This window comes from Pagrus major, chromosome 11 (assembly GCF_040436345.1).
Source record: "Pagrus major chromosome 11, Pma_NU_1.0".
NCBI classification, from domain to species: domain Eukaryota; kingdom Metazoa; phylum Chordata; class Actinopteri; order Spariformes; family Sparidae; genus Pagrus; species Pagrus major.
Genome location: NC_133225.1, coordinates 10,575,762 through 10,598,710, shown reverse-complemented (window position 1 = coordinate 10,598,710; position 22,949 = coordinate 10,575,762). Strand labels below are relative to the sequence as shown.

At 39.5% G+C, this 22,949-nt stretch overlaps 2 protein-coding genes across 2 annotated transcripts; both read right to left on the bottom strand.

The window, feature by feature from the left end:
- Nucleotides 1-165: 165 nt before the first annotated feature.
- Nucleotides 166-13,721, bottom strand: il23r (interleukin 23 receptor). Its single transcript, XM_073475813.1, has 17 exons — nucleotides 13,640-13,721; nucleotides 13,431-13,533; nucleotides 12,004-12,142; nucleotides 11,729-11,904; nucleotides 10,003-10,126; nucleotides 9,745-9,911; nucleotides 9,318-9,454; nucleotides 8,398-8,605; nucleotides 8,207-8,289; nucleotides 6,860-7,061; nucleotides 6,570-6,773; nucleotides 6,198-6,296; nucleotides 5,908-6,063; nucleotides 3,047-3,187; nucleotides 2,830-2,917; nucleotides 2,343-2,433; nucleotides 166-1,516 (listed from the first exon to the last, which is right to left on the bottom strand). Exons 2-17 carry the CDS (start codon nucleotides 13,489-13,491, stop codon nucleotides 869-871), a joined length of 2,724 nt encoding a protein of 907 aa, XP_073331914.1. The 5' UTR covers nucleotides 13,492-13,533; nucleotides 13,640-13,721; the 3' UTR covers nucleotides 166-868.
- A 1,223-nt stretch (nucleotides 13,722-14,944) lies between these two features.
- On the bottom strand, nucleotides 14,945-21,440 carry LOC141004642 (cytochrome P450 2J4-like). Its single transcript, XM_073476287.1, has 9 exons — nucleotides 21,180-21,440; nucleotides 19,080-19,242; nucleotides 18,841-18,990; nucleotides 18,420-18,580; nucleotides 17,134-17,310; nucleotides 16,914-17,052; nucleotides 16,598-16,785; nucleotides 16,147-16,288; nucleotides 14,945-15,549 (listed from the first exon to the last, which is right to left on the bottom strand). Exons 1-9 carry the CDS (start codon nucleotides 21,378-21,380, stop codon nucleotides 15,374-15,376), a joined length of 1,497 nt encoding a protein of 498 aa, XP_073332388.1. The 5' UTR covers nucleotides 21,381-21,440; the 3' UTR covers nucleotides 14,945-15,373.
- Between the last annotated feature and the right edge of the window lie 1,509 nt (nucleotides 21,441-22,949).

Below are 22,949 nucleotides of genomic sequence, written 5' to 3'. Positions count from 1 at the left end.
TACATACAAGTTTTCAACACAACATTGTTACAACATAAGGAGTTTTGTTTGTAGTTACCACCTACATTACATCTGACAAATTGTTACAGACCTGGGATTTGTAATCACGACAGTGGTGTCACACCCACAAACTGTGGCGGCGCCAAGTTGCGCAAAATACCACTTTCTATGATACTTAGATATTACACATTAAAACATAAATGCGTTTTCATGGCAATCCATCTAATAGTGATGGTACCTCATGATGGTAAAACAGCAAATATCAGGGGATCACCAAAGTCATTAGGATGCATCCTCTGGGAACAATGATCATGATTGCTACTTGTTTTGCTAAACCTTCCAACAGATGTTGAGATATATTTTACTGGTTAAATAAAAACTCCGACCTGCTGGTGGTGCTTAATGGAAATATAGTTTATCACTAAAGTAAGTAGGATTCATCCTCTGGGGAAAATGAATGTATGTACAAAGATTCATGATAATCTGTCCAATGGTTGTTGAGATATTTCAGTCTGGACAAAGTGGTGGCAGGAGGTCATTCTGCTGCTGTCGAGGATCTGACACTGTCTGTATGATGGCTTCTTTCTGATCTTTAAAGCATTAACCAAAACCTGAGTTTCTTTATTAAGTATGTCTATATTAAAAGTAGTGCCAACAAAACACGTATAAGAGTGGCATTCACTCAAACTCAATATAAGCATTTCTTATTTATTATCTTGGGTTTTGATAGAACAGATTACAGTCACAGATCATCTGAAGCAAGGTTTTTATCTGATTACACAATGTCACTGAGGTCAGGAGGTGCTTGAATAATGCTTTCTTGATAATCAGTTTGGTAGTGCAGGTTGTGTCATTCCCATCGTCGATGTTATGTTCGTGTGTCACAGATAGGAGCGTTGTTGACGGCAGCTACCTGAGGGAAATAACCATCAGTCAGTGTGGTCTCAACTGTATACTGAGATAAACAACTGTCTGCTGTGTCACACGTCCTTATTTCACCCTGTTGTAAATCCAGAGTGGAAGAATAAGCTCCCACATTGTTCTCAGTCCTCCCCAGTGAGATGCCTCCATTCAAGACACTTGTTGTTTCCAGAGTTTTAGGCCACAAAAGACCGCCAAGAGTCAGCCGAGGAGGTGAATCAGAGAAATCCACCTCAACACTGGACAGAAAGCCATCAAGTAATCCTCCATATATGCTCGAACACCTATCTTTCTCCCCACTTGTTGCTACATCCATGTGCTCCTCTGATGTCTCCATCACCTCCTCTTCCTGCAGAGCCAGCGTAGCAATCTGGGGTTTGTAGCTGACATCTTCCAGCTGGTTGACGGCAAGCGTCGTGCCAGGATCCGACATGAGCTGAGGCGTCTCCGCTGTGGGTTGTCCCGATGCAACCTGGGATATTTCGACGTGGATGTTGGGGTACACGTCGTCTCTCTCCTCCTGGGAGATCAAACTGATGGGGGACAGTGGAGGGTCACTGTAGGTGGACGAGAAGGTTGGTTCATCTCTGTCCTGCTGGGGATCAAACAAAACAAACGAAAGCAAAACCATAGTTATGTTTGAAGCGACATATCGGGTGTTAACTTGCAGCAGCTCACACACAAGTAGAAGCAGGAAGTAACAACTGGCATCACTTCCTATTATAGTCCAAACCTTAAAAAACTACATGGTTTTTGGCATATTTCAAAATTGCATTAAAATGTTAGTGAACCTATTTTTCACTTTTAAAGGAGACATGATCATTTTCAAGTTCATAATTTTATGAGAATAGGTTTAGTGCTAAAAAACCCCCACTAGTTTTCTTATTCTGCAGCGCTGTACTCCCCCTCCGTGAAATGCTCTGTTTTAGCTCCTGTCTCTTTAAGGCCCCTCCTCCTGAATGCCCAGTCTGCTCTGATTGGTCAGCTCACACACGCCTGAGCCAGCACTGCTAAAAACAACAGAGCAGATGTACTAGATCGATTATTGCATGCCAAACTAGCTGCGAGGCATAAATTTTGCAAATGTGTGACATGGCGACATGGTGTGATGTCACAAAGTCCCAGACTTAAAGGCGGGACTACTGATGAGGCGTTTCAGGAGCAGTGTCTTCTGTGGGAGAGAGGAGCTTCTTGGTGAGGACTTAGGCCTTTTTAACTTTCAAGATCTTTTACATGCACAAGAACAGATACATAAAATACTGAAGGAAAAGAAAAAAAAGAAGAATCATAATAGGTCTCCTTTAATCCTCGATAGCACATAATTACACTCGTATTGTTGGTGTTGCTGCAGTTGTTACTTATCACTGTTTTCCTGACAGCAGTTCACAGACAGCAGTTCATTAGCTATTTACTTTGATTACCTCCAGTAGTCTGATGGCAACACTGTTTCCTAGTTTTGGTAAGTTTTCGCCAAACCAGGCAGGTCTCCAGGATACACATCTCTCTTTGACCCTGAGATGGAAAAAGACATTTAAATTGGGTTTTAAAGGCAAAAGCATTGCTCTCCAGTGCTCTGTTGCACAAAACACACCATCAGCATCTCCACAGCTAAAACCACCTATTAGACTGAGCTGCTTTGACCACAATAGTATGATTTTTTGCTGCAGGCTTTAGGTTTCTGTTCATATCAGTCCTGTGGCTCATGTTGCGGTGTGGCAGTTGATGAAATCAGCCACAGTGGCATCCATCCTGGTTACTAGTAAAACAAAACTCATGTACATTCGAGGACAGTTGAAGGAGGTCGAGGAAAAAAAGTGACGTGTTGTGTGTCCTTTCGCTATTATTAGATGGTGTCTGTTATTTTCCATTAAACGAAGATATATAAGCACAAATGTTGGTTAGTAATACCTCGTCCTCACGCAGCTCCAGCACATCAGGTTGGCTATGAGAGCTATGAAGAAGGTAATGATGAAAACAATCAAAACCACCAGGCCCACTAGAGGAGACAAGAACAGGGAAACAACAGTTTAGTAGAGTAGCGGTCAAGAAAACATAGAAGAGGCTTATTAAACAGGTTGATGTTAGTGTTAATTGTGGGGGCATGGGACAGCAGCAGCAGACTGACCTTCAGCGGTCGCAGGCTGAGAAGGGATCCGGCTCCCCCGCGGCCCCTCTCCTGCTGAGGTGGATGCAGTCAGCTGCAGAACGAGAGCTCCCTCAGGACAGTCCAGCCACTTCTGTCTGGGGTCGGAGCCAGGCACAGTCTCTGGAGAGAAGCAGTCATCATGGTTTTCTTTGTTCAGAAGGCACAAATAGTTATTTTGGTTATTTAAGCTTTAAAACGTGCAGTTAGGCAACATTAACTGCCTTAATTCAATTGCTACACTCAGACAGACTGCAGTAATGTAGAATTTCCGCCCTATAAATACGAATTAGTGTTGAGATCAGAATATACTCGACAAACTTGATACCTCAAAAATACACTGCATCAGCATTTATACTCACTGAAGAGGACGGGGTGCACCTGAACAGCAGACTATACACTACGCAAATTGAGGAGAATTGTGACCCCGGAAAGAAAAACCGGAGAGGGAAAGAAAAATCTCCTGGAAGAATCGGGAGGGTTGGCGTGTATGGATCAGAAGTAAATTCTTGACCTTGGAAACAACTTGAACAATCTCAAAATTCAACATGGGGTGAGATTCATTTGTCAAAAGCTATTTTCAGGGTCAAGAACGAACTTTCAATCAGTTATACACATAGTTTGTAATTTCAGCTATTAGGGGTCTCTCAATCAAAACAAAACAAGTTAGTAGAGTGGGATGATAGGAGTTGTTGACTTGATTGTCAAAAAAAAAAAAAAATCACATTCTTTATTATTATAATTTTTTCATAAGTTCAGTCTCGTTTGCAGATTTCTCTGGGTTTCAACATGGTCGGAAACATTTGGGATTATGAAGTACATGACTTAACAAATATATAACAAAGGCCTTGTCATTTTTAGACATTTCAATGCAGAAATGTTACACATTATATCATTAAAGTGTTCATGTCAACTTGGCTCTCTCACATTGTTCTGAGCACATTGTGTGATTTGATCTAAAAGCTACAGAACAGCTTTTAAATGTGGTGAGGTTGCTCTGTCAAATATGAATACTGAAAAATTCCAGTTCACTTCTGTGTGTTCAGAGCTCAGTCTTGACCTGAGTTTAGCTTTTCTGCTGCTGCTTCAATCTACAGGAAAACCAAAAAGTATGTAGTTAAAGGTAAATGTGTGTGTATCTGTCACCGTCCAATGAGGATGAGAATAATAACCATCAAACTTTGCATGAATTGACTAGAAAACATCCAGTGCACACACACAACATGTTACATGAGGAGGAAAAAGTAAGCAGAAATAGTGTTTAAAGCAGGCTGGTTGGTAACAGCCTTACGTCTGCATGCATGCACACAGCCACATGGCTTCCTGTTCGTGGTAAAAAGCCAGTTCTAGAAAACTCTATGATTCACAGAAAACAAACTGATGACAACTAGTGTCTGAAATGTGCTCATGTCCTCAGTTATAGATCAAATAAAAGGTTTGCAACAACTAGAGGTTTGTACAATTATACAACTCCTGCTCAGGCTTTCTGAGACAAAACTTGCAAACATAAACGTGTGGTGAGGAATTTTCCTAATCAGCGTTTTAACACCTGTTAATCTCCAGTGGCTCTACTGTCATTGTTAAATACTTTGACTGTTTAGAAGTCACCCTGAGCTTAACGTTCTCACCACATTACTGGAAGTGAGTGTGAAAAACCCTGCTGATGCACTGGTGGTTTGTGGGAGGAGAGACTCACTGGGATGGTGGTTGCACACTTTCCATTAAGTAACAGCGGCATGTGCTGAAACACAATATATGCATATGACTGCATATATAATATCCCACACGTACACATATGTATGCATATAGCCTGACCGAGGTGAAGTACAGACACACACTTACAACATACGGCTAGATGAGCACCATAAACAGAAGTAGTCTTGACGTACGAGAACAGGAAACGACTCACAAGAGTCGTGTTTCCTTCACACCTTCACATCAAACCAAAGTGTACTCCTATTTTGACGAGGCAAGAACATTCGTTCTCACTCTACCCCTAGTGGTCTCCAGCCAAGCAAGTAGTCAGAATGAATGAGGTGTTTAGGGTTTTATTTAATCATACTTATACATATTCAAATACTGTATGACATACTATATTTTAAACACTATGCAACTACTGTTTGTATCCGGTTTGTATTGTGTGCAATTATATTTATATTTTAAAACTTTTTTTAATATATATTTAATAATTATCATGTGCAGTTGTCCTTGTTGGTCGTATATCTGTATGTGAAAGAAAAATAGAGAGTGTAAAAAAAGTCTGTATTGTTATAGTTTTTTTATTCATATTTAACATTTCTACTTTATTTTTATATTGTATTCTATTTCATCTTTTTTTTTTTTTTTTTACCTTGGTGTCATTTTTATCTGTCACATAATTAGTGTTTTTGCTGTAACAAGTGAATTCCCCAGGTGAGGATCAATAAAGTCTCGTCTTATCTTGAATATCCTTCCTGAAGATGAAAAGGATTTTGTTTGTAGTGCACACAGTATTTCAAACATTTAGAAAATACAGATAATGTTAAAAAAAAAAAAAAAAAAGCTGTCCATGTTTAGAGGTAGGGCTGCAACTTTCATTATTTTCATTATGAATTTGTCTCGATGAATTGTTTGAAATGTCTTTCACACAGTGGAGTCCTGAGATTGCTCAGTTTGTCAAGAACGCCAAAATATTCAGTTTTCTCTCATGTAAAGCAAAGAAAAGCAGCTGATTGTTGCAATGTAAAACCTTGGACAAGTGAATGTTTGCTGGTAAAATAATACATTTTCTATCAATGGACTAATCAACACATTTCATCTGCCTTCACATATATAAGACAAAGTGACACAGTGCAGCTGCTCACCTCTGATTTCAGTGTTGCTGGAGTCCAGCGTCTGGAGATAGATGGTGTAGTTTGTGATGAAGCCTCTCTGCTGGTTGACAGGCAGCTCGTCCCACTGGATCCAGATCCGTCCGGCCTCATGGGCCAGTACCCACATGTTGGGACCAGACACTGGCTCTGAAACACATACAGTGAGACAGAGAGAGGTGTAGACTGTCTATTTAGTGTATAAAAGTTTTATTTATCTATAACAACATCTTTAAACTTCAAATAGGCGTGGGAAACTCTTTTTTTGAACATGTGAATCTCACCCTTTTCTTTGGAGTAGACCAGACCAGATGATGGCGCACTAACACCTCGAGTGGTCACAGCATACACAGAGATGTTGTACCTCACACCTGCAGTCAGACCTGAAACAATACAGACAAACTAAACACTGTCAGCATGAACTCTGAGAATACTTTACGAAGATTCAACATTGCTAATAAAAGCTGGCTTCAGCTCTATTAAAAATTATAAATTAAATTATAAATGAAATTATAAAAATCACAAACTGGTGTAATACACCAAATTCCCACAAGAGGTCGCTGCTTCATTCACAGTTGTAACCGTTGTGTACTGATGTCTAAATGATTTGTGCCACCTTACAGGCTCTCTGTGCCTCAGTACAAAGTGCTCTGCACCTGTGATGGATGTGCTGTTTTGATCTTTAGTCACTCGTTGCCACTGCAGCTCCGCCGCAGGAACACTTCTCCATTCTAACACGTAGTGCAGCACTTCTCCTCTGGATGATGACCAGGGTTTGTTTCCCGGCCAAGACCAGGAGACCAGCACAGCACTGCCATTGGGTGCAGGGGCCAACACTCTCAGAAGAGGTCCACAATCATCTAAACAGAAAAACACCAAGAAATGATTGATTATTAACATGTTTATCTACTCTACGTTCTGTCTTTGGTGTCCAATATTTGTGTACCTGAGTGTCTGAGGGGCACATCGGCTCTTGGAGTTGACCCATACAAGGTGACAGCACTGACACTTAATGTCTGGACATTGGCTGGTACCTGAACCGAACACTGGCTCGAAGCAGCAGGACAGATCTCTCTCGGGTTCTGGTCGCTACCGAGAAAGATCTTGTACTGTTGCACCTCACCACTGTAATCTTCTGGAGGTAGAGGCTGGGAAAGAAGTCCAAAAATCACTTCAGGTTGAACTTTTCAACACCATCCATTCAGGATGTTTGAAGGAACTCTGTGTAACAATTTGAAGCAATTTACATGTATTAATCACTTTAATATTTATTTATTTATTTATTTATAAATCATATATATATTTTAAATTATATATATGTATATATATATATATATATTTATTTTTTATTATATATATATATATACATATAAATAAATGTACTACATCATATGTCACTGCTGAAGTGATCCAACTAAATTTTATTGTATTGTATAATTTATTTCTTTTCAAACTTTTTTGTGTCCCAGTGTCTTTTTTGTGAACATTGTATTGTATGTTATCATATTGTCAGGTGTTTATTTGTACTCTAGTGTATCAAATTAAATGAATAAATAACAAATAAACAAACAAACACAACAAACGGCTGGCTCCCACCACAACACAGATGTTCCACAGAGCCCCTTTAAAGGAATATTTTCATTTTCACATTTATCATTTGGAAATGAGCATAAATGTAAGAAAAAAAGAAAAGTAAGGCAGCAAATCTTTACATTTCACAAGCTACAACCAGTGAATGTTTGACATTTCCTCTTGAAAAATGACTGAAACGATTATTTGATCAAAATAGATGAATTTTTCTTTCAATCAACTAATTCCTGTATCAACTAACTGTTGCAGCTCTAATAGATAGTTTGTCAACTACGGTTTACTGCCCTCTTGCCAGGTGTTAGATAAGAAGGTTCGATACCACTGTCACATCTGTCAAATAAATATGAACCCACAGTCAGACGGTTTGCTTAGCATGAAGACTGAAAACGGGTTTCCTGGCTCAGTCCAACAGTAATGAAATCCACCTACCAGCAACTCTAAAGCTGAAACCAGAACTTGTTATTCAAAAACTGAAGTTTGAATAAAAAGTTCTGCTTTCACGCGGGGAAAGTTATATGTACCAAAGAGGAGTAGTAATCTTTTTATCTTAAGCTAGAAAACAAATAAGAAAACTCCCCAAAACTCATCAAACTATTGATGAGTAGTGTAGGCTTTCTCTATGAATGTTTCAGAATAAACTGTTTCTGGTATTTGCTGTATCAAATGTAAAAGCCAGAGCTAACAAAGAGCTTTGAAACATTACCTTCCACAAAACTGTCACCATTCTGGACCCGTTTGTCTCCTGCGTGCCTAATATCCTCCACACATGCAACTGCTGCGATGGACCTGAAGATAAGATCAACCACAAGTTGTGCGTTGTGTAAGAGTGACGTCAAACGTTAACATCATCACAATCAGGCTGCCTGTGTCGTGTAGTATGAATTGCAAGCTTGCCTTTTCCAGGACTTCTGCCCCAAACAGACGGGCTCCATTTGCTGCAGAACAACTTTTTGCTGGCGGCTGACCTGGGCGTGAAGCTGGCTGTGTTGGTGCGGGTCAGTCCTGAGTAACATGTTCTCATCTGGAACTCATATTCAGTCAGAGGCTTCAGGTCGTCCACTTGTATCAGGCCCTCGCTGAGCTCTGTTCTCTCTACAGCTTCCTAAAAAAAACATCAAGAGATCAGGTCACCTACACGCTGCAGGACTAAAGGAATAGCTCGCCCAGTAATCGAAATTCACTCATTATCTACTCACCCTCATGATGATGGAAAGTCTGGTGACTCCATTTCTGGAGCTTCACAGCTAAAGGCATTGCTTCATTCTCCTGAACAGCTGAAGTAGATGGAGACTTGTTTTAAAACGTGAAAAAACAAATGAAAAAAAACATAGTCCATACAGCTCGTTCAGTGTAATCCAACTCTGCAAAGATCTCAAGATCCCAAATTGATTTGTAAAGGCGTTTTACACCCCTTTAAAAGCAGAAATCTTCACTGAAGCTGCTAAGCTAAACATGTTAGCGAGGGTGCACGAGCTTGACCGCACGTTGAGGGTGTAAATAACATCTTTTCAAATCAATTTGGGATCTCAAGGCTTCTGGAGACATGAATTATGTGGGTCGAGCCTTATGGAGCCATTTTATGTTTGTTTTTTTCAGGAGTTCTTTTTATGTTTTAAAACAAGTCTCCATCTACTTCAGCTGTTTAGGAGAATGCTGCAAAGATGTTTTGTGGAAAGCGAAACTTCACCAGACTTTCCATCAGCATGAGGGTGAGTAGATAATGACTGAATTTGAATCAATGAGCAAAATATTCCTTAAAGACAGATGCCGCAAATACCCACAAAGCCATGAATGGCGTCATAACTTCACTTTACCCAGGAGCTGTTATCTGTGCTGAGCCTGACGTAGGATCCGAGATGCTCCGAGGACTCAGCAGTTTTCCATTGCAACAGGGCAGTTTTGGAGTTATTCCCAAACTTTATCTGGATAATATGAGGCGTCTCTGGTATCACTGCAATACCAAAGAACATTAAACAAGTTAGATTGTCTGGTGCGGGGAGAACTGCAAAACAAGCAATAAAGCAGCGGCTACTAATTCAATAACTGCTGTTGCAAATTGATGTTAAACCTGATACAGTTTACAGGAACAGTGACAGAGGGTTATTTAAAAAAAACAGAGAAAAAGTTTGCTGATAGCTGGGTCATATTAGTCACGGTGTGATGATAAGACACATGATGACTAATAATCAAAAAAGTGTTTACGTAGATGCACACTCATTATAAAGATAAAAGAGATCTTACCCATGTCCTCTACGCAGAGGATGACTGCATCAGACTGTGACGCTCCGAAGTGGTTGTAAGCAGTGATAATCAGCTGGTGTTTAGTGTTTTCATCCATTATTGCTCGTGGTATGGTGATTTCTTCGGCATCCTGGAGCTGATCTAGCAGTACCTGGGTCCCATTTTCTCTGGTAATACAACACGTTACAAGTAAGTGTTTCTGTTGTCAAGCCAGCGAGGAAACAAAGCAGCTATCTTGATCTATGAGCAACACCCTACCTCTTGATTGATATGTTGTAGGTGGTAGGGAGGTGTGTTTCCTGTCCTCTCTCCCACAAGCAGTTGATAAAATCTGAGCTTCGTGTCGTTTCACAGAAAACGTTTTTAGGTTTATCTGGAGGGACTTTAAACAAGATAGAATAAATAATTAAAAGCAAACCATGGCCATGTTTTGTGGGCATGATAATAAACACATTGCCGAAGCATCATTCAGACTTTAGATATGTACGCCCGCTTGGACCGCTTACTGAGTCATGTTTTATGCTTCTTCTGGCTTTTTGGTACTTGAAGATAAATCTATCCTGTTATGTCGACACTTTTCAAATCAATTAAGCTGATTGCAGATGCTGATAACAGTATACGCACATATTTTTTCCACCTAATTTTCACCTAGTAAAAACAACATTATGTAGAAATCAGCATTTTGTGAGACTCGGCTCCCCCCACAGTTTCTGAGTGCAACACTACCATCGTAAATACAAATCCTGTAAAGGTCTGTAACAATTTGTCAGACTTAATGTAGATGCTAACTACAAACAAAACTTTACGCATAACAATGTTATGTGTTGAAAACTTGTATGTTGAAGTAAAAATGCTCTCTGTCTCTCTCAGTGGACTTAGACTCTGCAACATCATAAAACAGATACATGCTGGCCACCATGACGATTCTACCCACCAAACCATCTGGCATCACTAGTAATTGCTGAGTAGCCACAAGCAATCATTAACCAAGCACCTACTCAAGGATTGGCCACCACCCATCAACAATTTAATAACTACAAAGACCGACTCGGTGTCACAGGAGTTCATGAAACAGCGCCGAAATGTAATCTGTAGGATTTTGGTAAATTTCTTTGTCAACACAAGTGGCACAAGTTAAAAAGAAACAACATACAACGTACAACATCCGTGTTCTTACGCACAAGCACAGCTCTGCCTGTCTCACTGCATTATGTGGCTGTGTGCACCAAAAACGTTCAAAATACACTTGAACAGATTTCTCTTTTTTTAGGTGTGCCTTCTTTTAGGTGGCTAAAATACATCTTGCGGTCGGTGCGGTTTAGCAGAACAATGAAATAAAATGATCTGTTTCTAACCTTAACCCAGCAGGGGTTGATCCACATTATCTTCATGTGGGGGTTCAACATTTAAGAAGGGGGTCCACCCAAAAGCCACAACCAAAATGATGGCTGCCACGACCACTCTCCTCCTAATTACTTCTCTATTAATGGACAGTTACACAATGTCTTCATTCTGTTTTGTCCTCACATCATGAAAAAGCATACGACCTCTTGATTTTGCACTGACTTTCAACATTAAAATTCTGATCAACCAACGTCATTTTGTTGCCCATACCTAACCACAGGCTGGATGCAAACCCTGTATTCTGTTGTGACAATCCTGGATTTTGATTCCAGTTCAGTTCAAAACTAGAGTTTCATAAAGACAAAAAAACAAAGTGCAGGTCTGCAAAGAGAGTGGTGCTGAGAGTCACAAAATCTGCCATATTTTGTGACAATATCACAAACTGTCGTGATAATGACACACCATCTTACCACCTATCAGAAATGTGGCAATGAGGAAGTAGTTTTTATATTTGTACGTTATATGCGTTTGTGTGATATTTTGTATTTGCACATAAATACTCTTTAGAAGGTGTTGCCTTCTTCTTTTAAAATAAATTAAATGTTACATGACTGTAGTGATCAGAGTGAGCTGTACATACGACCACCACGTAGGTCCAGTCCACCGACAATCTCAGACCGCTGAGCATAATGTCGCTTGCAGCGCACGAAAGACAGCGGCCTCCGGACATTGATCAAAGTGAATATCATCGTGGTGCAGTTGACTTTCTCCCAAGTGTCAACAGCCTCATAGTTCAGCTCCAGGGATATTTTGGAGCTGAAAGACAGTAACATAACTGCATCTGAGTACAACAGAGCAACACTTTTAACTTACCTTAATGAACTTTATGTCATATTGTATCAAATTATAATCTACCATCCCCTCCTCTGCGGACATTTTGGGATGTGGCAGTACACTGTCAGGTTTGAGCCCAAGAGGAAGAGTGGAGCTGGTTCTACTGTCAGGTTGCCACAGCCTTCGAAGCGCAGGCAGTCCGCAGGGAGCAGAGGGCCACCTGTCCGGAAACGACACACATTCAGAGGTTTTCCTAGAAGTCCTAGCTGAGCAATTATGTTTGGTTAACGCTGTCAGGGATGTGATTCTGTGACACAAACTACCCCGGCTCCTGTTGATGAAGGTTCTCAGTCATCTAGGTCATGGTAAATCTAGGTGCTGTATCGTAGGCAACTGGACGTGTTTCAGTTCCTTGAAGACGTTTCACCTCTCACCCAAAAGGCTTCTTCAGTTCTGACTAACTGGAGGGGAGTTGCAGGATTTTAAACTCTGCGTGGGAGTGTCCTTACAGAGTCGTTAAGGACACGTGTGAGCTCTGAGTTTCAGAGTCGTTAGGGCCACTTGTGGGTCGTTGGTCCAACCAGCCTTCATGTGGGTTGTTAGGGCTAGGTGAGCCCAGGTGTGAATGGTTGCTAAGCTGTCTGGGGAGAGAACTCAGAACAGCATTGTAGGTGGGTGATAAGTAGTGTCGTAGGCCACCTCCTCTGTTCAAAGACGGTCGTTCCAGTTTGACATAGCTGGATTCCTTTACTCCTCTTTCAAACCATCTGTCTTCTCTGGCCATGATGTTTACATTGTTGTCCTCAAAGGAATGATTTTTCTCCTTCAGATATAAGTGGACAGCAGAGTCTTGACCTGAGGAGTTGGCCCTCCTGTCTTGTGCCATTCGTTTATGCCTGGGTGTTTCGTCCTTAGGATGGACAAGTTTCTGCCTCAGGACCAAGGACCAACGACCAACGACCCACAAGTGACCCTAAGGACTCTGAAACTCAGAGCTCACACGTGTCTTTAACGACTCTGTAAGAAAACACCCACACAGAGTATCAGTTGTCTACGATAGAGCACATAGATGTACCATTAACATTGCTAGTTTTGCAATAACACATGCCAAGAATGGTTTGAGTCAAAAATGTGTGACTTTCCATTAATATTTGAATTATTGTAGAAAAATGTAAAAGTTTCACACTTCAAGTATCACTTCACCGCTGTGGTCAGAACTGCAAAAGCAGGGTTTAGAGCGTGAAACCACAAAAGTTACCAGACTGTGATCCACTTCTGTCATTACTGTATGCATGTATCCAATCCAATCCAATCCAACTTTATTTGTTAAGCACTTTAACACAACCAAAGTTGACCAAAGTGCTGTACAGAAGAATACAATATAAATACAAAAATAAATTAAAAGACAACAAAACATGAGTAAAAAAAATAATAAAATAATAAAAGCCACGCATGAATGTATGTATGTATGTATGGATGGATGGATGGATGGATAATGTAATACTCACGCCTGATGGAAAAACTGAGAAGTAAAATCAAGAATCTCCAAATGGTTGAGTGGAGATTCATCTCAGCTTAATCTTTAAGAACCAACCCGACATGACTCAGCAGCTGTAAACAGAAGTTACTCTTATTATAAATCAGCAATTATTTATCCATCTATCTAAGGAATCACTGCATGGGAAATTCCATATATAAAGTCGTCTTCACTATTTACCTCAGCCATCTGTGTGTGTACTTGAGAAGATGTTCAGGCTAACATGAAGACGAGACGTGTTTCTTGGAACTTCTCATCTCTTCACATGGAAGTTTGAGCCCGATAACATTTACAGAAGTACAGGTCATAGTAGCGCTGTGACACATGCACCATGGCAGATAAGAGAAAAGACACTTCTGTCACTGCGTTGTATATATAGACTGATAAGCATTGCATCAAATATGAGCATTTTATCTCACAAGACATCTTGACAGGAGACGTTTTCCGTCTAGCAATCCTTCCTTTGTTTTACATTTTCTTCTCTATATAAGACCACACAAACCACCTGGTATGGTTAGTAGATAAGATCAGATAAAACTCACCTGGACTGTATGCCATCTGCGTGCCTTTGTAATGCCTTTATGTTTTCTTAATCAAGATACGATTCAACAAGCCTTATACAGCCTCCTCAGATGACTTGCCGTGACTGAAATGATCTCTGATGCGCAAATGAAACAACTTAAAGAGGCCAGTGACCTAGTTTAGTGGTATTCTGGCAAATGCAGAAACTTCGAACATTTGCTTCAGTACTTTGGTGCCCTACTTTAGTTGCCTGTTTTTCATCACCACAAAGGTTCAGTTGACTATAAATGTCGGTACGCTGAGCACCTGCTCTCATTAAACGTGCTGCTCTTAGCAGATAATCAAGGGTTTGACACATGTAACACAGTATGACATCAGGTTTTTACTTTGATGCTGACCGTAGCTTCACAACAACCTCATTATTTCCATTAGTTAGACACTTCTGAGAATAACCTAACTAACTCTTAATGTGCTGATGCAGAGAAGAAAACACAGCTCATTCATATTACATCAAAAACATCAGTAAGAATAATTCACTGTTATCTCTGAACTGGTAATAACTATTCTAAGTAGTTAGGTTGGTAAAGCAAACTTACACTTTTCTTTTAGTATGAAAGAGGTCAAGCTGGTTGCTTTTGTTTATAGTCCTTCAGAGTGCTAGCGTGTCGACTGTGTTTGAGGAAATCAGCAGAGAGTGAGACTTTCTCAAGGTTTTTTTTTTTGTGATGATAGTTTTCCATTTCTAACATCAAACGCTTTACAGGGAAAACCCAGAAGTTAGAGCGGGTGTATGTGCATATCAAGATGAAAGAGACCTCAAGCTTGAGGTTTTACTCGTCTTCAGAATTGACATGTTTTCAGATGAATATCAAAAGTTTAGTTCAAATAGCTTCAAGTGCTACTTTTTGTGACAGAAAAATGTCATTGATTGTCAAAGATAAGGAACAAATCTTGTTTCAAAACTGCTTTTTTTTTTTTTAATACAACATTTATACTTATATACACACACATACACATACAGCTGCTGACAGACTACTTCAGACCTTGCGTAAATGATGGATAGATGGATGGTGACTATTAAATCTTGTTAAAATCTATCTTTGTGAGTTGTTAAAACCAAAACTAAATACACGTCTATAAAAATGCAATATATTACAGATTTTATTGTGTATTTGAATTCAGTGCATTCAACTGGTATTATAAAAAAGGTTTATTTAAAGACCAATTGATTGAAAAGAAGAAACATATTTATGTTTTAAATTATGTTTTACACACACTATGGGAAAAGAATAATACAGCAGATATTGACATATCATATCATAAATGAAGTGGTTCAAAGTGATTTCATTGTGTTGTGAAACAGAGATGGTTCAGTTTGGCTCAGTTGGTGGTTTATCGTGGTACGGCACAGAGGCGGTAAGGTTTGGGACTGCGAATGAATCCTAACTGATAGTCCAGACTGGGCTGCTCTCCAGGAGGTGCAGAGAAAGAAAACCTTTGAAGGAGGGAGGTAAAGAAGAGGAATAACTCCATCCTGGCCAGCTGCTCCCCGAGACACACACGCTTCCCTGAGGATACAAAACAGATGACATATATGCACACATTTTTAAAGAGATTCTGATCCCTGATGCCGATCATGGTTCTCTTGGTTTGCTGTGGATTTTTCCTTGAAACTCGACCATGAATACCATTTTGCCCCAGTCTCTTTCTTATGGTTGAACACTGACTGTAAAATAATAAGGACGGAGCTCCCTGGTCTAAAAAATGAAGCCAGTGCAAAAGTGCCTTAAACCTGCATTCTTTCTTATGCGACTCCACTGGTTTCAAAAAGAAGTCAGACTGTATCGTAAGCTTATGAGAAAATGGCCTTAATTCATACTTGAGATGTTACCTCTGTAAACAGTTTCCTAATTAGTTTATGGTCTTAATTGCCTTCTTTATTACAACATGATCTTTGATTGAACATGGTTATGGTCCCATTTATAGTAGATTACACAATAAAGCAGGGCAGGCTCAGATCCAATCAGCACAGAGGTGTAGCAACATGTGTCTTCCCGAGCAGCCATAACGCAAATACAAAAAAATCAGGAAGAGGTCAAATACTTTTTTTTTTTTTTAACTGAATTGTACAACTGGGCTTTAGAGGGTTGTAGCTAGTGACCAACCTGCTGAAAAAGGAAGGAAGGCCTCTCTCTTCCTAAACTTGCCATCCTGGTCCAGAAAATGTTGAGGGTTGAAGGAGTGTGGAGTTTCCCACATCGACTCATCATTTAAAACAGAGTTCAGTGTGGCCAGGATCATGTTGCCCTGCGGAAAGGCCGAAAAAAAAAACAATAAACCATTTTTAACGATAAGATATGTTTTTTTTTCTACATGACTTTGAATAGGTTTGTTTTAATAAGCACAAATAAAACAGGGTAAAGTAAAAATTACATGGTTTAACTCCAAGGTATGCAACCATGGAAACAGGAGTTGATAAAATAATCACAATTGAAAAAAATAAAAAAATAATTGAGAAAAGCACTGCATTTAAAAGCTACGTTACCAGAAAATCCAAGCAAACAATAAGCAAAATTCCCATGTAAGGCAACTCTTTCTCACACGTGCATCATGTACCTTTGGGATTGTGTACTTGTCGAGCGTGGTGTCCTTGTTTGCCATGCGGGCCAGATTGAGGGGAACGATGTTGCCCATTCTCTGGATTTCATTGACGACTGCATTAGTATAGGGCATGTCATCTCTGTCAGTCATAGAGGGTTGTCTAGATGAACCAACGACAGTGTCTATCTCTGCCTGGACTCTCTCTGCACACAGTGAAAACAGGAAGCAGTGTGAGTCTGTGTGCTGCATAGACAACTGAGAGGAAAGTAACATGAAACACACTTACTCTCCCAATATAGGACAACAGATATTACTCCACACACATACACACCTTGTATGTGAGGGTAGTGGATCATGTACAGCATTCCCCAGTGTAAAGTAGTGGTGGTCGTTTCAGTTCCAGCACCAAACAGGTCCAGAGTGCAAAAACACAAATTCTTCAAATCAAAACCAGAATCTTTGTCCTCCTCCTATCAAAAACACAAGAGACATATTTCATTAGACTATAGAAAAAGAGAACAAACACACTAGAGACACATACAAACACTCACCTCTCCCATCTCTGTGAGGAAGCAGTCGATGTAGTCTCTTGGTGAGGAGGGGTCAAGACTTTCTCTGTGTTCTTTGATCTCGATTTCAACAAAGTCAATTATCTTCTGCATCAGAGCGAATATCCTCCGGTGAGGTCCAGGCAGCCACTTTATTAACCAAGGTATTGTGTTATAAGCCTACAAAGTATGAAGACAGGTACCAGATCATCTGAGAATCAGGGAATAGTTCACAACTTGTACACAGACACACAGGGAGAGGCCATAGCAAATCTGTTTGTTTGACTGGATTTGGAGACACTCCCCACCAATTAAATCATCTCTAATTGGATTTTCAATCAAAAATGTTTTTTTAAAATCACACTAAATGAATATCATTCCAAAAAAGTTGGCTCCATGTGCTGCTACCCTGATGGCAGGGGGCTTGTGTGCCTTAAGGACCTTGTGAGCAACACCGGTTGGGGCTTAGAGCCCCTGTGAGGTTTAACCAAGCCAGGCAGGTTACAGGAGAGAGGGGTGTTCTGACTTATCCCGTGGATTGTTGAAACAAGGTGGGGTAAGATCATGAAAGTGTATGGAGAAATAGATGAGAGTGTCACAGTTTTTAGAAAGAGAAAAGATGCCAAGATAAGTTGATCATGACCTCATCTCAAAGGACTGGAGCGAGGGCCTTTATTTTTAAGCATCCCAAGAAGGGCAATCTCAGCAAGTGTGACACTTCTTTACATTCCTAGTAAGGTTTTCTGAGGAGTCCTCCTCAAAAGGCTTGATAGCGAGTTTTACTCTCCTGAACATCCCAGTGGATTAAGTAGACTGTCAACTTCATTGACGTTAAACGTGCAGTGTTCATCAAGAGAGCATGACAAAGCCATTCAACAAGCCAAGCCAAACATTTCCCCCGCAGTCCTGTTTCTGATCAGCTTCGACATGTTGATGTGTCAAAAATGAGCAGTAAAAAGGGACCTTAAAAGACACCACGACCCATCGTAACAAAGGCAGAGGTTTTGAGCCAATGAGCATTGTAATATAGTAACATTTGAGTGATGAGTGAGGCGTGCTGTCATGCTGGTTTCAGCACGTTCTTAATGCCTAGTTGACCAATCAGATTATTTTTTTTGTATACTTCTTCCACAACTGGTTACATTTTTATCTCTTCAATGCCTTTTCCTTTTTTGTTTAATTCAATATCATATTGATTATGTTAATGAGGAGACTTTTTTTTTTTTTTACAAAATAGTGGTTAAAATACACCATTGACTTATCGGGTCTGACTGAACCTGTCAGCTCACCTGTGCCCACAAACTTCCCTGTAAGCGGGTTACTTCATTGAAGTGCTCAAGAATAGCCTGGTGCTGCTTGTCTGTGTACTCAAAGCGATCCCCAAACACCAGGCAGGAGATGATGTTGGACACAGCGTTGTTTATCAGTACATGAGCACTGAAAGGTTTGCCTATGAATTGAAAAGAAAATGTAGAATATGACACAAAGACACAAAGAATAATAATAATAAAGATCACAGAGCCGCTCTCCCTCCTACTCTGCTCTATGCTGGACTGTTACCGTGTGTGACAGTGGCAAACTGTAAATTTTCTCTGTTGCACTCAGTCAGTCAGTCAGTGACAAACTTTCACGTTTATTGGGCTTGCATTAAAGAAGCATTAGCTGTTACTTGTGTTTTTGTTGAGAAAGAAAATACAATTTATTTTGTACCTTGATGAAGGGTAAAAGCCTCCGTGAGATAATGGCACTCCTGCTGGATGGACGGCTCCAGGGTCTTCTTGCCAATCCCAAAGTTTCTGAGAGTATGAAGAGCAAATCTCCTCTGCTGCTTCCATAGATTGCCATTTGATAATGCCAGACCTTTTGGAAACACAAAACAACATTAGACCAGAAGTAACTGGTAAATAGTAGGCCTAGCAACTTTTTAAACAAAATGCAACACACTCTACCTTGATTCCCAAATGAGTCTTCAAAAATTGGTATGCTGGGGCGATCGACGAAGTCCTCTCCTTTTTCGACCAGGGCCTCTCTCACAAGCTTGTAGCCATTAAGGACCACAACCCTTCCACCGAAGAGACGGAGACTGAAAACGTTCCCATACTTCTCTGCAAACTGAACACAAAGAGCAGACTAGTGTTTTGGTTCAACACTGAGTTGACATCTGAGGATGAAAAAAAATCAGTTTCATCATTAACTAATTATTGTATACTATAACAACTCCCTCTATATTATTATTATTGATTATTATCATATTTTCACCATCAATTAGTCTGCAGTGTATGATTCTCAACTGATTATCAATTGTTTAACCTATGAAATGTAATAAAATAGTTGAAAATTAGAATGATTATGAATGTCTGAACTGCTTGTTTGTGTTTTGGGCTGAAGCTTTAAATAAAGTCGAATGTCAGAGGTGAAAAAGCAGCTGTAGCTTATTCAACTGATAATACTGATTAGTAAGAGGGTGTGATCTGATGCACTTTACACTACTAAAGTGTATCATACATAACACTTGATGCAATGACTTGATATTGTAGTGTTACATAACCTCTTTGGCTCAAGCTATATCATACATGGGATGTTTGCTCCTGTGCGAAGTCCATTTCAGCTACCGCTTTGAAATTGAGTTAATGATTAACAACATTTCTCAAGAGTTGCAAGCCTGAAACTGTTATACAACAGCTCTGATGTGTTGATTTTTCTCCCTGGGCCATTCATCTAAAACCAGATTCATGTATTTATCTCAAAATGCAGAAACTATGTCATCTTCCATTAGAGAAAAGTAATGAGTTGTTGTAAAAGTGTAAAAAAAAAAATACTACAGAGGTAGTCCTGGGGGTGTTTTTGTAAATATCCTCAGACATTTAGTCACTGAAAGCAGTCTAATACTGTTGTATGGCCTCGACCAATGGTGAAAGAATGATTCAGTTTCAACCTCAGTAAAAGTACTAATACTACACTAAAAAATAATCTGTTACAAGTAAGTGAAAGTCCTGCATTGAAAATGTTCTTTAAGATAAAAATATGTAGGCATAAAGTGGAAAATATACTTAAAGACACAATATAGTTTTGGGGAAGACATTTTAATCAGAAGAAAAAGATATAAATAAACAAACTCTCTTTGTTTTCATGACTGATTAAACTGAATAAACAAACTGACCATAAAGGACAACACAATTTCATACTGTTTTAATGTTTATATTTGGCGGACCCCGCCACCTTTCTAGCTTCAATCAGTGTTCTGGGACCTTATTTTCCTCTGAGAACAGCTTGTTTATTCAGTTATGGGAGAAATAAATATTTCTGAGTTTGTATTATTACCTCATTAATATTGTAAATATTAAAATTCTGAGTTTGAATTTCTTCTCCAAAACTACATAGTGCCCCTTATATAACGTGTTAGCAAAAGTACTCAAAGCAGAAAAATGTCCCCTGCGACTGTGTTAACATTGACTGGGGTGGAGCTTATGTTTAACTATTTTATAGAGGACTACAATTAATGATTATTTTCCATTTAATTTTGTTTTGATCACTATTTTCTCCATCCAGCCACTGATCATTTGGTTTGGAAATATATGAAAATAGCAATAAATGCCTCCAAAGTGACACACGCCTGGTTTGTACAACCAATAGTCCTAACCACAAATTCATTAAAAATACATAAATGACTTCAAATAAATGGGGAAAAAAGAAAAGAAAAAACAAGGAAAATCATTTAGATCGACTAATCGTTTTACCTGCACTGTGTATACTGCTGGGTAGTTTAGTTTAGGGCTGCACAATGAATTGAAATATCATCAAAATTACAATATGACCAAGTGCGATATCTAAATGGCAGAAGCTGCAATTTTTCTATAAAAGGTGAAATATGTCACAACAGCATTATATAAGCTGGTCTACAAATATTGTTCTCCAGATGTAATAAAACATGTTTGTTTGGTTCAGACTCCAACAAATTGCCTCACATACCTCAAATATGTAATTAAGTAGTCTGGGGGGCAACTTGAGTAAATGTACTTAATTACATTAAACCACTGGCCTCGACATACCTCTGTGAACTGCAGGTGGATTCTTTTGGCGTCGATGCGATGCAGATCACCAATGAAAGGAAGAGACCAAGGTCCAGGAGGAAAGTTTGCTGGTACTCTGTTCTTCCAAACATCAGCCAACAACAGAAAAACACACAGAAATACCAAAATACTTCTGCCGTCCATCCACTCAAAGCCCAGGATACTGGATATTGTCTCCATTTGTTGGCTTGTATTTACGTTATCTTTATTTCACAGTGGTTGCTGCGCTGTCGCGACAGATCAGTCAGGTCAGGTAAATAAACACAGGTTTTTATAACCAATCCAGGTTGATATTTCCGCCTGCATGATCTTCAAAATAAAAGCGCAAACAAATTTATATTGACAAGGGAGAAGGACGCCGAAATAACAACATCATAATGGCCGTCTTGTAAAAACCCTGAACTCATGCTTCGGCAGGTCTATAGGCCAGACTACAAGCAAACAACTTTTAAAATGCTTGTTTCCTGAACGAAGTTCGGATCGATAAGAGCTATGCTGTGCAGTGCCGAGACATATTTCCAAAACTTACCATGTAGCCTGACCTTCTCACTCACGCCCCTCCATGACAGCTCCTTATTTGTCCTGTAAAAGCAAGTACTTTTACTAGGTAACTCAGTCTGAGTCATGTAGCTAGGATTTTCTACAGCAATGGTGGCAGTTTGACAATGAAAACAACAACTCCCATGATCCCACACTGCTTATGTCTTTTGTTTGGTAGAAGTACAATCACAAGGTGAAGGTGACAAGTTATTAATAATAAACGGTTAGGAGGACCTCCTTTTGTCCATAACATGCGGTGCATGAGCAGTCAGTAAACCCCCGGCTTGAAGAGTTCAAGCTCCAACTTGTTTTCACTTCAGAGGTCCTGTGAGGCCTCCAGTGTTACGTAACATTTCTTTGTCTGGGTCTTTGTTTTCCAGCCTCCTTCACTCCTCACCCAGATAATATGAGAGGCAGCAACATCCTGTCTGCAGGTGCAAACTATGCTTTTACAGAGGGCTTTTGAAATATCTTTATCATGATTTATCAAGCATTTTATTTCTGAATGAAACCACAGTGTGAACATGAACACGTAGAAACAAACTAAATCTCAGTATCATTTATACACACAAATCAAGTTTCAGCAAATCTGACAAATCCACTGTGCAGTGGAAAGTCTGAACTTGTTTTAAGGATTTTATTGCATATTAGAATTCAGTAATTACATTAATAATCTAAAAGTCTAATTTTGATGGAGAAGAAGAAAACATCCAAATAATGTTTTACTCACACTATTGGATAAAAAACAATATAGCAAGTATTGATTTACGATGCAGGTCGGATGGATTTGCATTATTACATGATCAGGCGTATCAATATAAAAAATCATCTGGTGTGTCAGGTTGAATTTCCCTTACAGTTGATATCAATTATTGATATAATACAACATAAATGTAGTGGTTCAGAGTGATCCACTGCGTTGTGAAATAGAGATGGTTTTAACAACTCCTGACTCTGTAACTACAGATCAGTCTTGAAGGATTTTTGTCCTCCTCTTCTTTGCAGAACTCCTTTAATTCAGCCACAATGAAAGGTTTTCAAGTATGAACTGCCCATTTAAGGTCCTGCCACAGCATCTCATTTGGATTCAAGTCAGGTCTTTTCCTTGGCTACTGCAAAACCTTAGTTTTGAGCCATGGAGGTGGAGTTCCTCAGTTTGTCTTTGTCTTATATTTATATTTTGTTTGAAGATCTGTATATACGGAAGCC

Excerpts from the sequence above, each read along its gene's own strand:
- il23r (XM_073475813.1), bottom strand. The coding sequence starts at position 13,491 with ATGAATCTCCACTCAACCATTTGGAGATTCTTGATTTTACTTCTCAGT. Across the intron at positions 11,905-12,003 it reads TGTCCGCAGAGGAGGGGATG|CTCCAAAATATCCCTGGAGC; the intron begins GTAGATTATAAT and ends ACTGTCTTTCAG. Across the intron at positions 6,064-6,197 it reads GGTCTACTCCAAAGAAAAGG|AGCCAGTGTCTGGTCCCAAC; the intron begins GTGAGATTCACA and ends TATGTGTTTCAG.
- LOC141004642 (XM_073476287.1), bottom strand. The coding sequence starts at position 21,380 with ATGGAGACAATATCCAGTATCCTGGGCTTTGAGTGGATGGACGGCAGA. Across the intron at positions 18,991-19,079 it reads AGACTCATTTGGGAATCAAG|GTCTGGCATTATCAAATGGC; the intron begins GTAGAGTGTGTT and ends TGTTTCCAAAAG. Across the intron at positions 17,053-17,133 it reads TCCTCACAGAGATGGGAGAG|GAGGAGGACAAAGATTCTGG; the intron begins GTGAGTGTTTGT and ends TGTTTTTGATAG.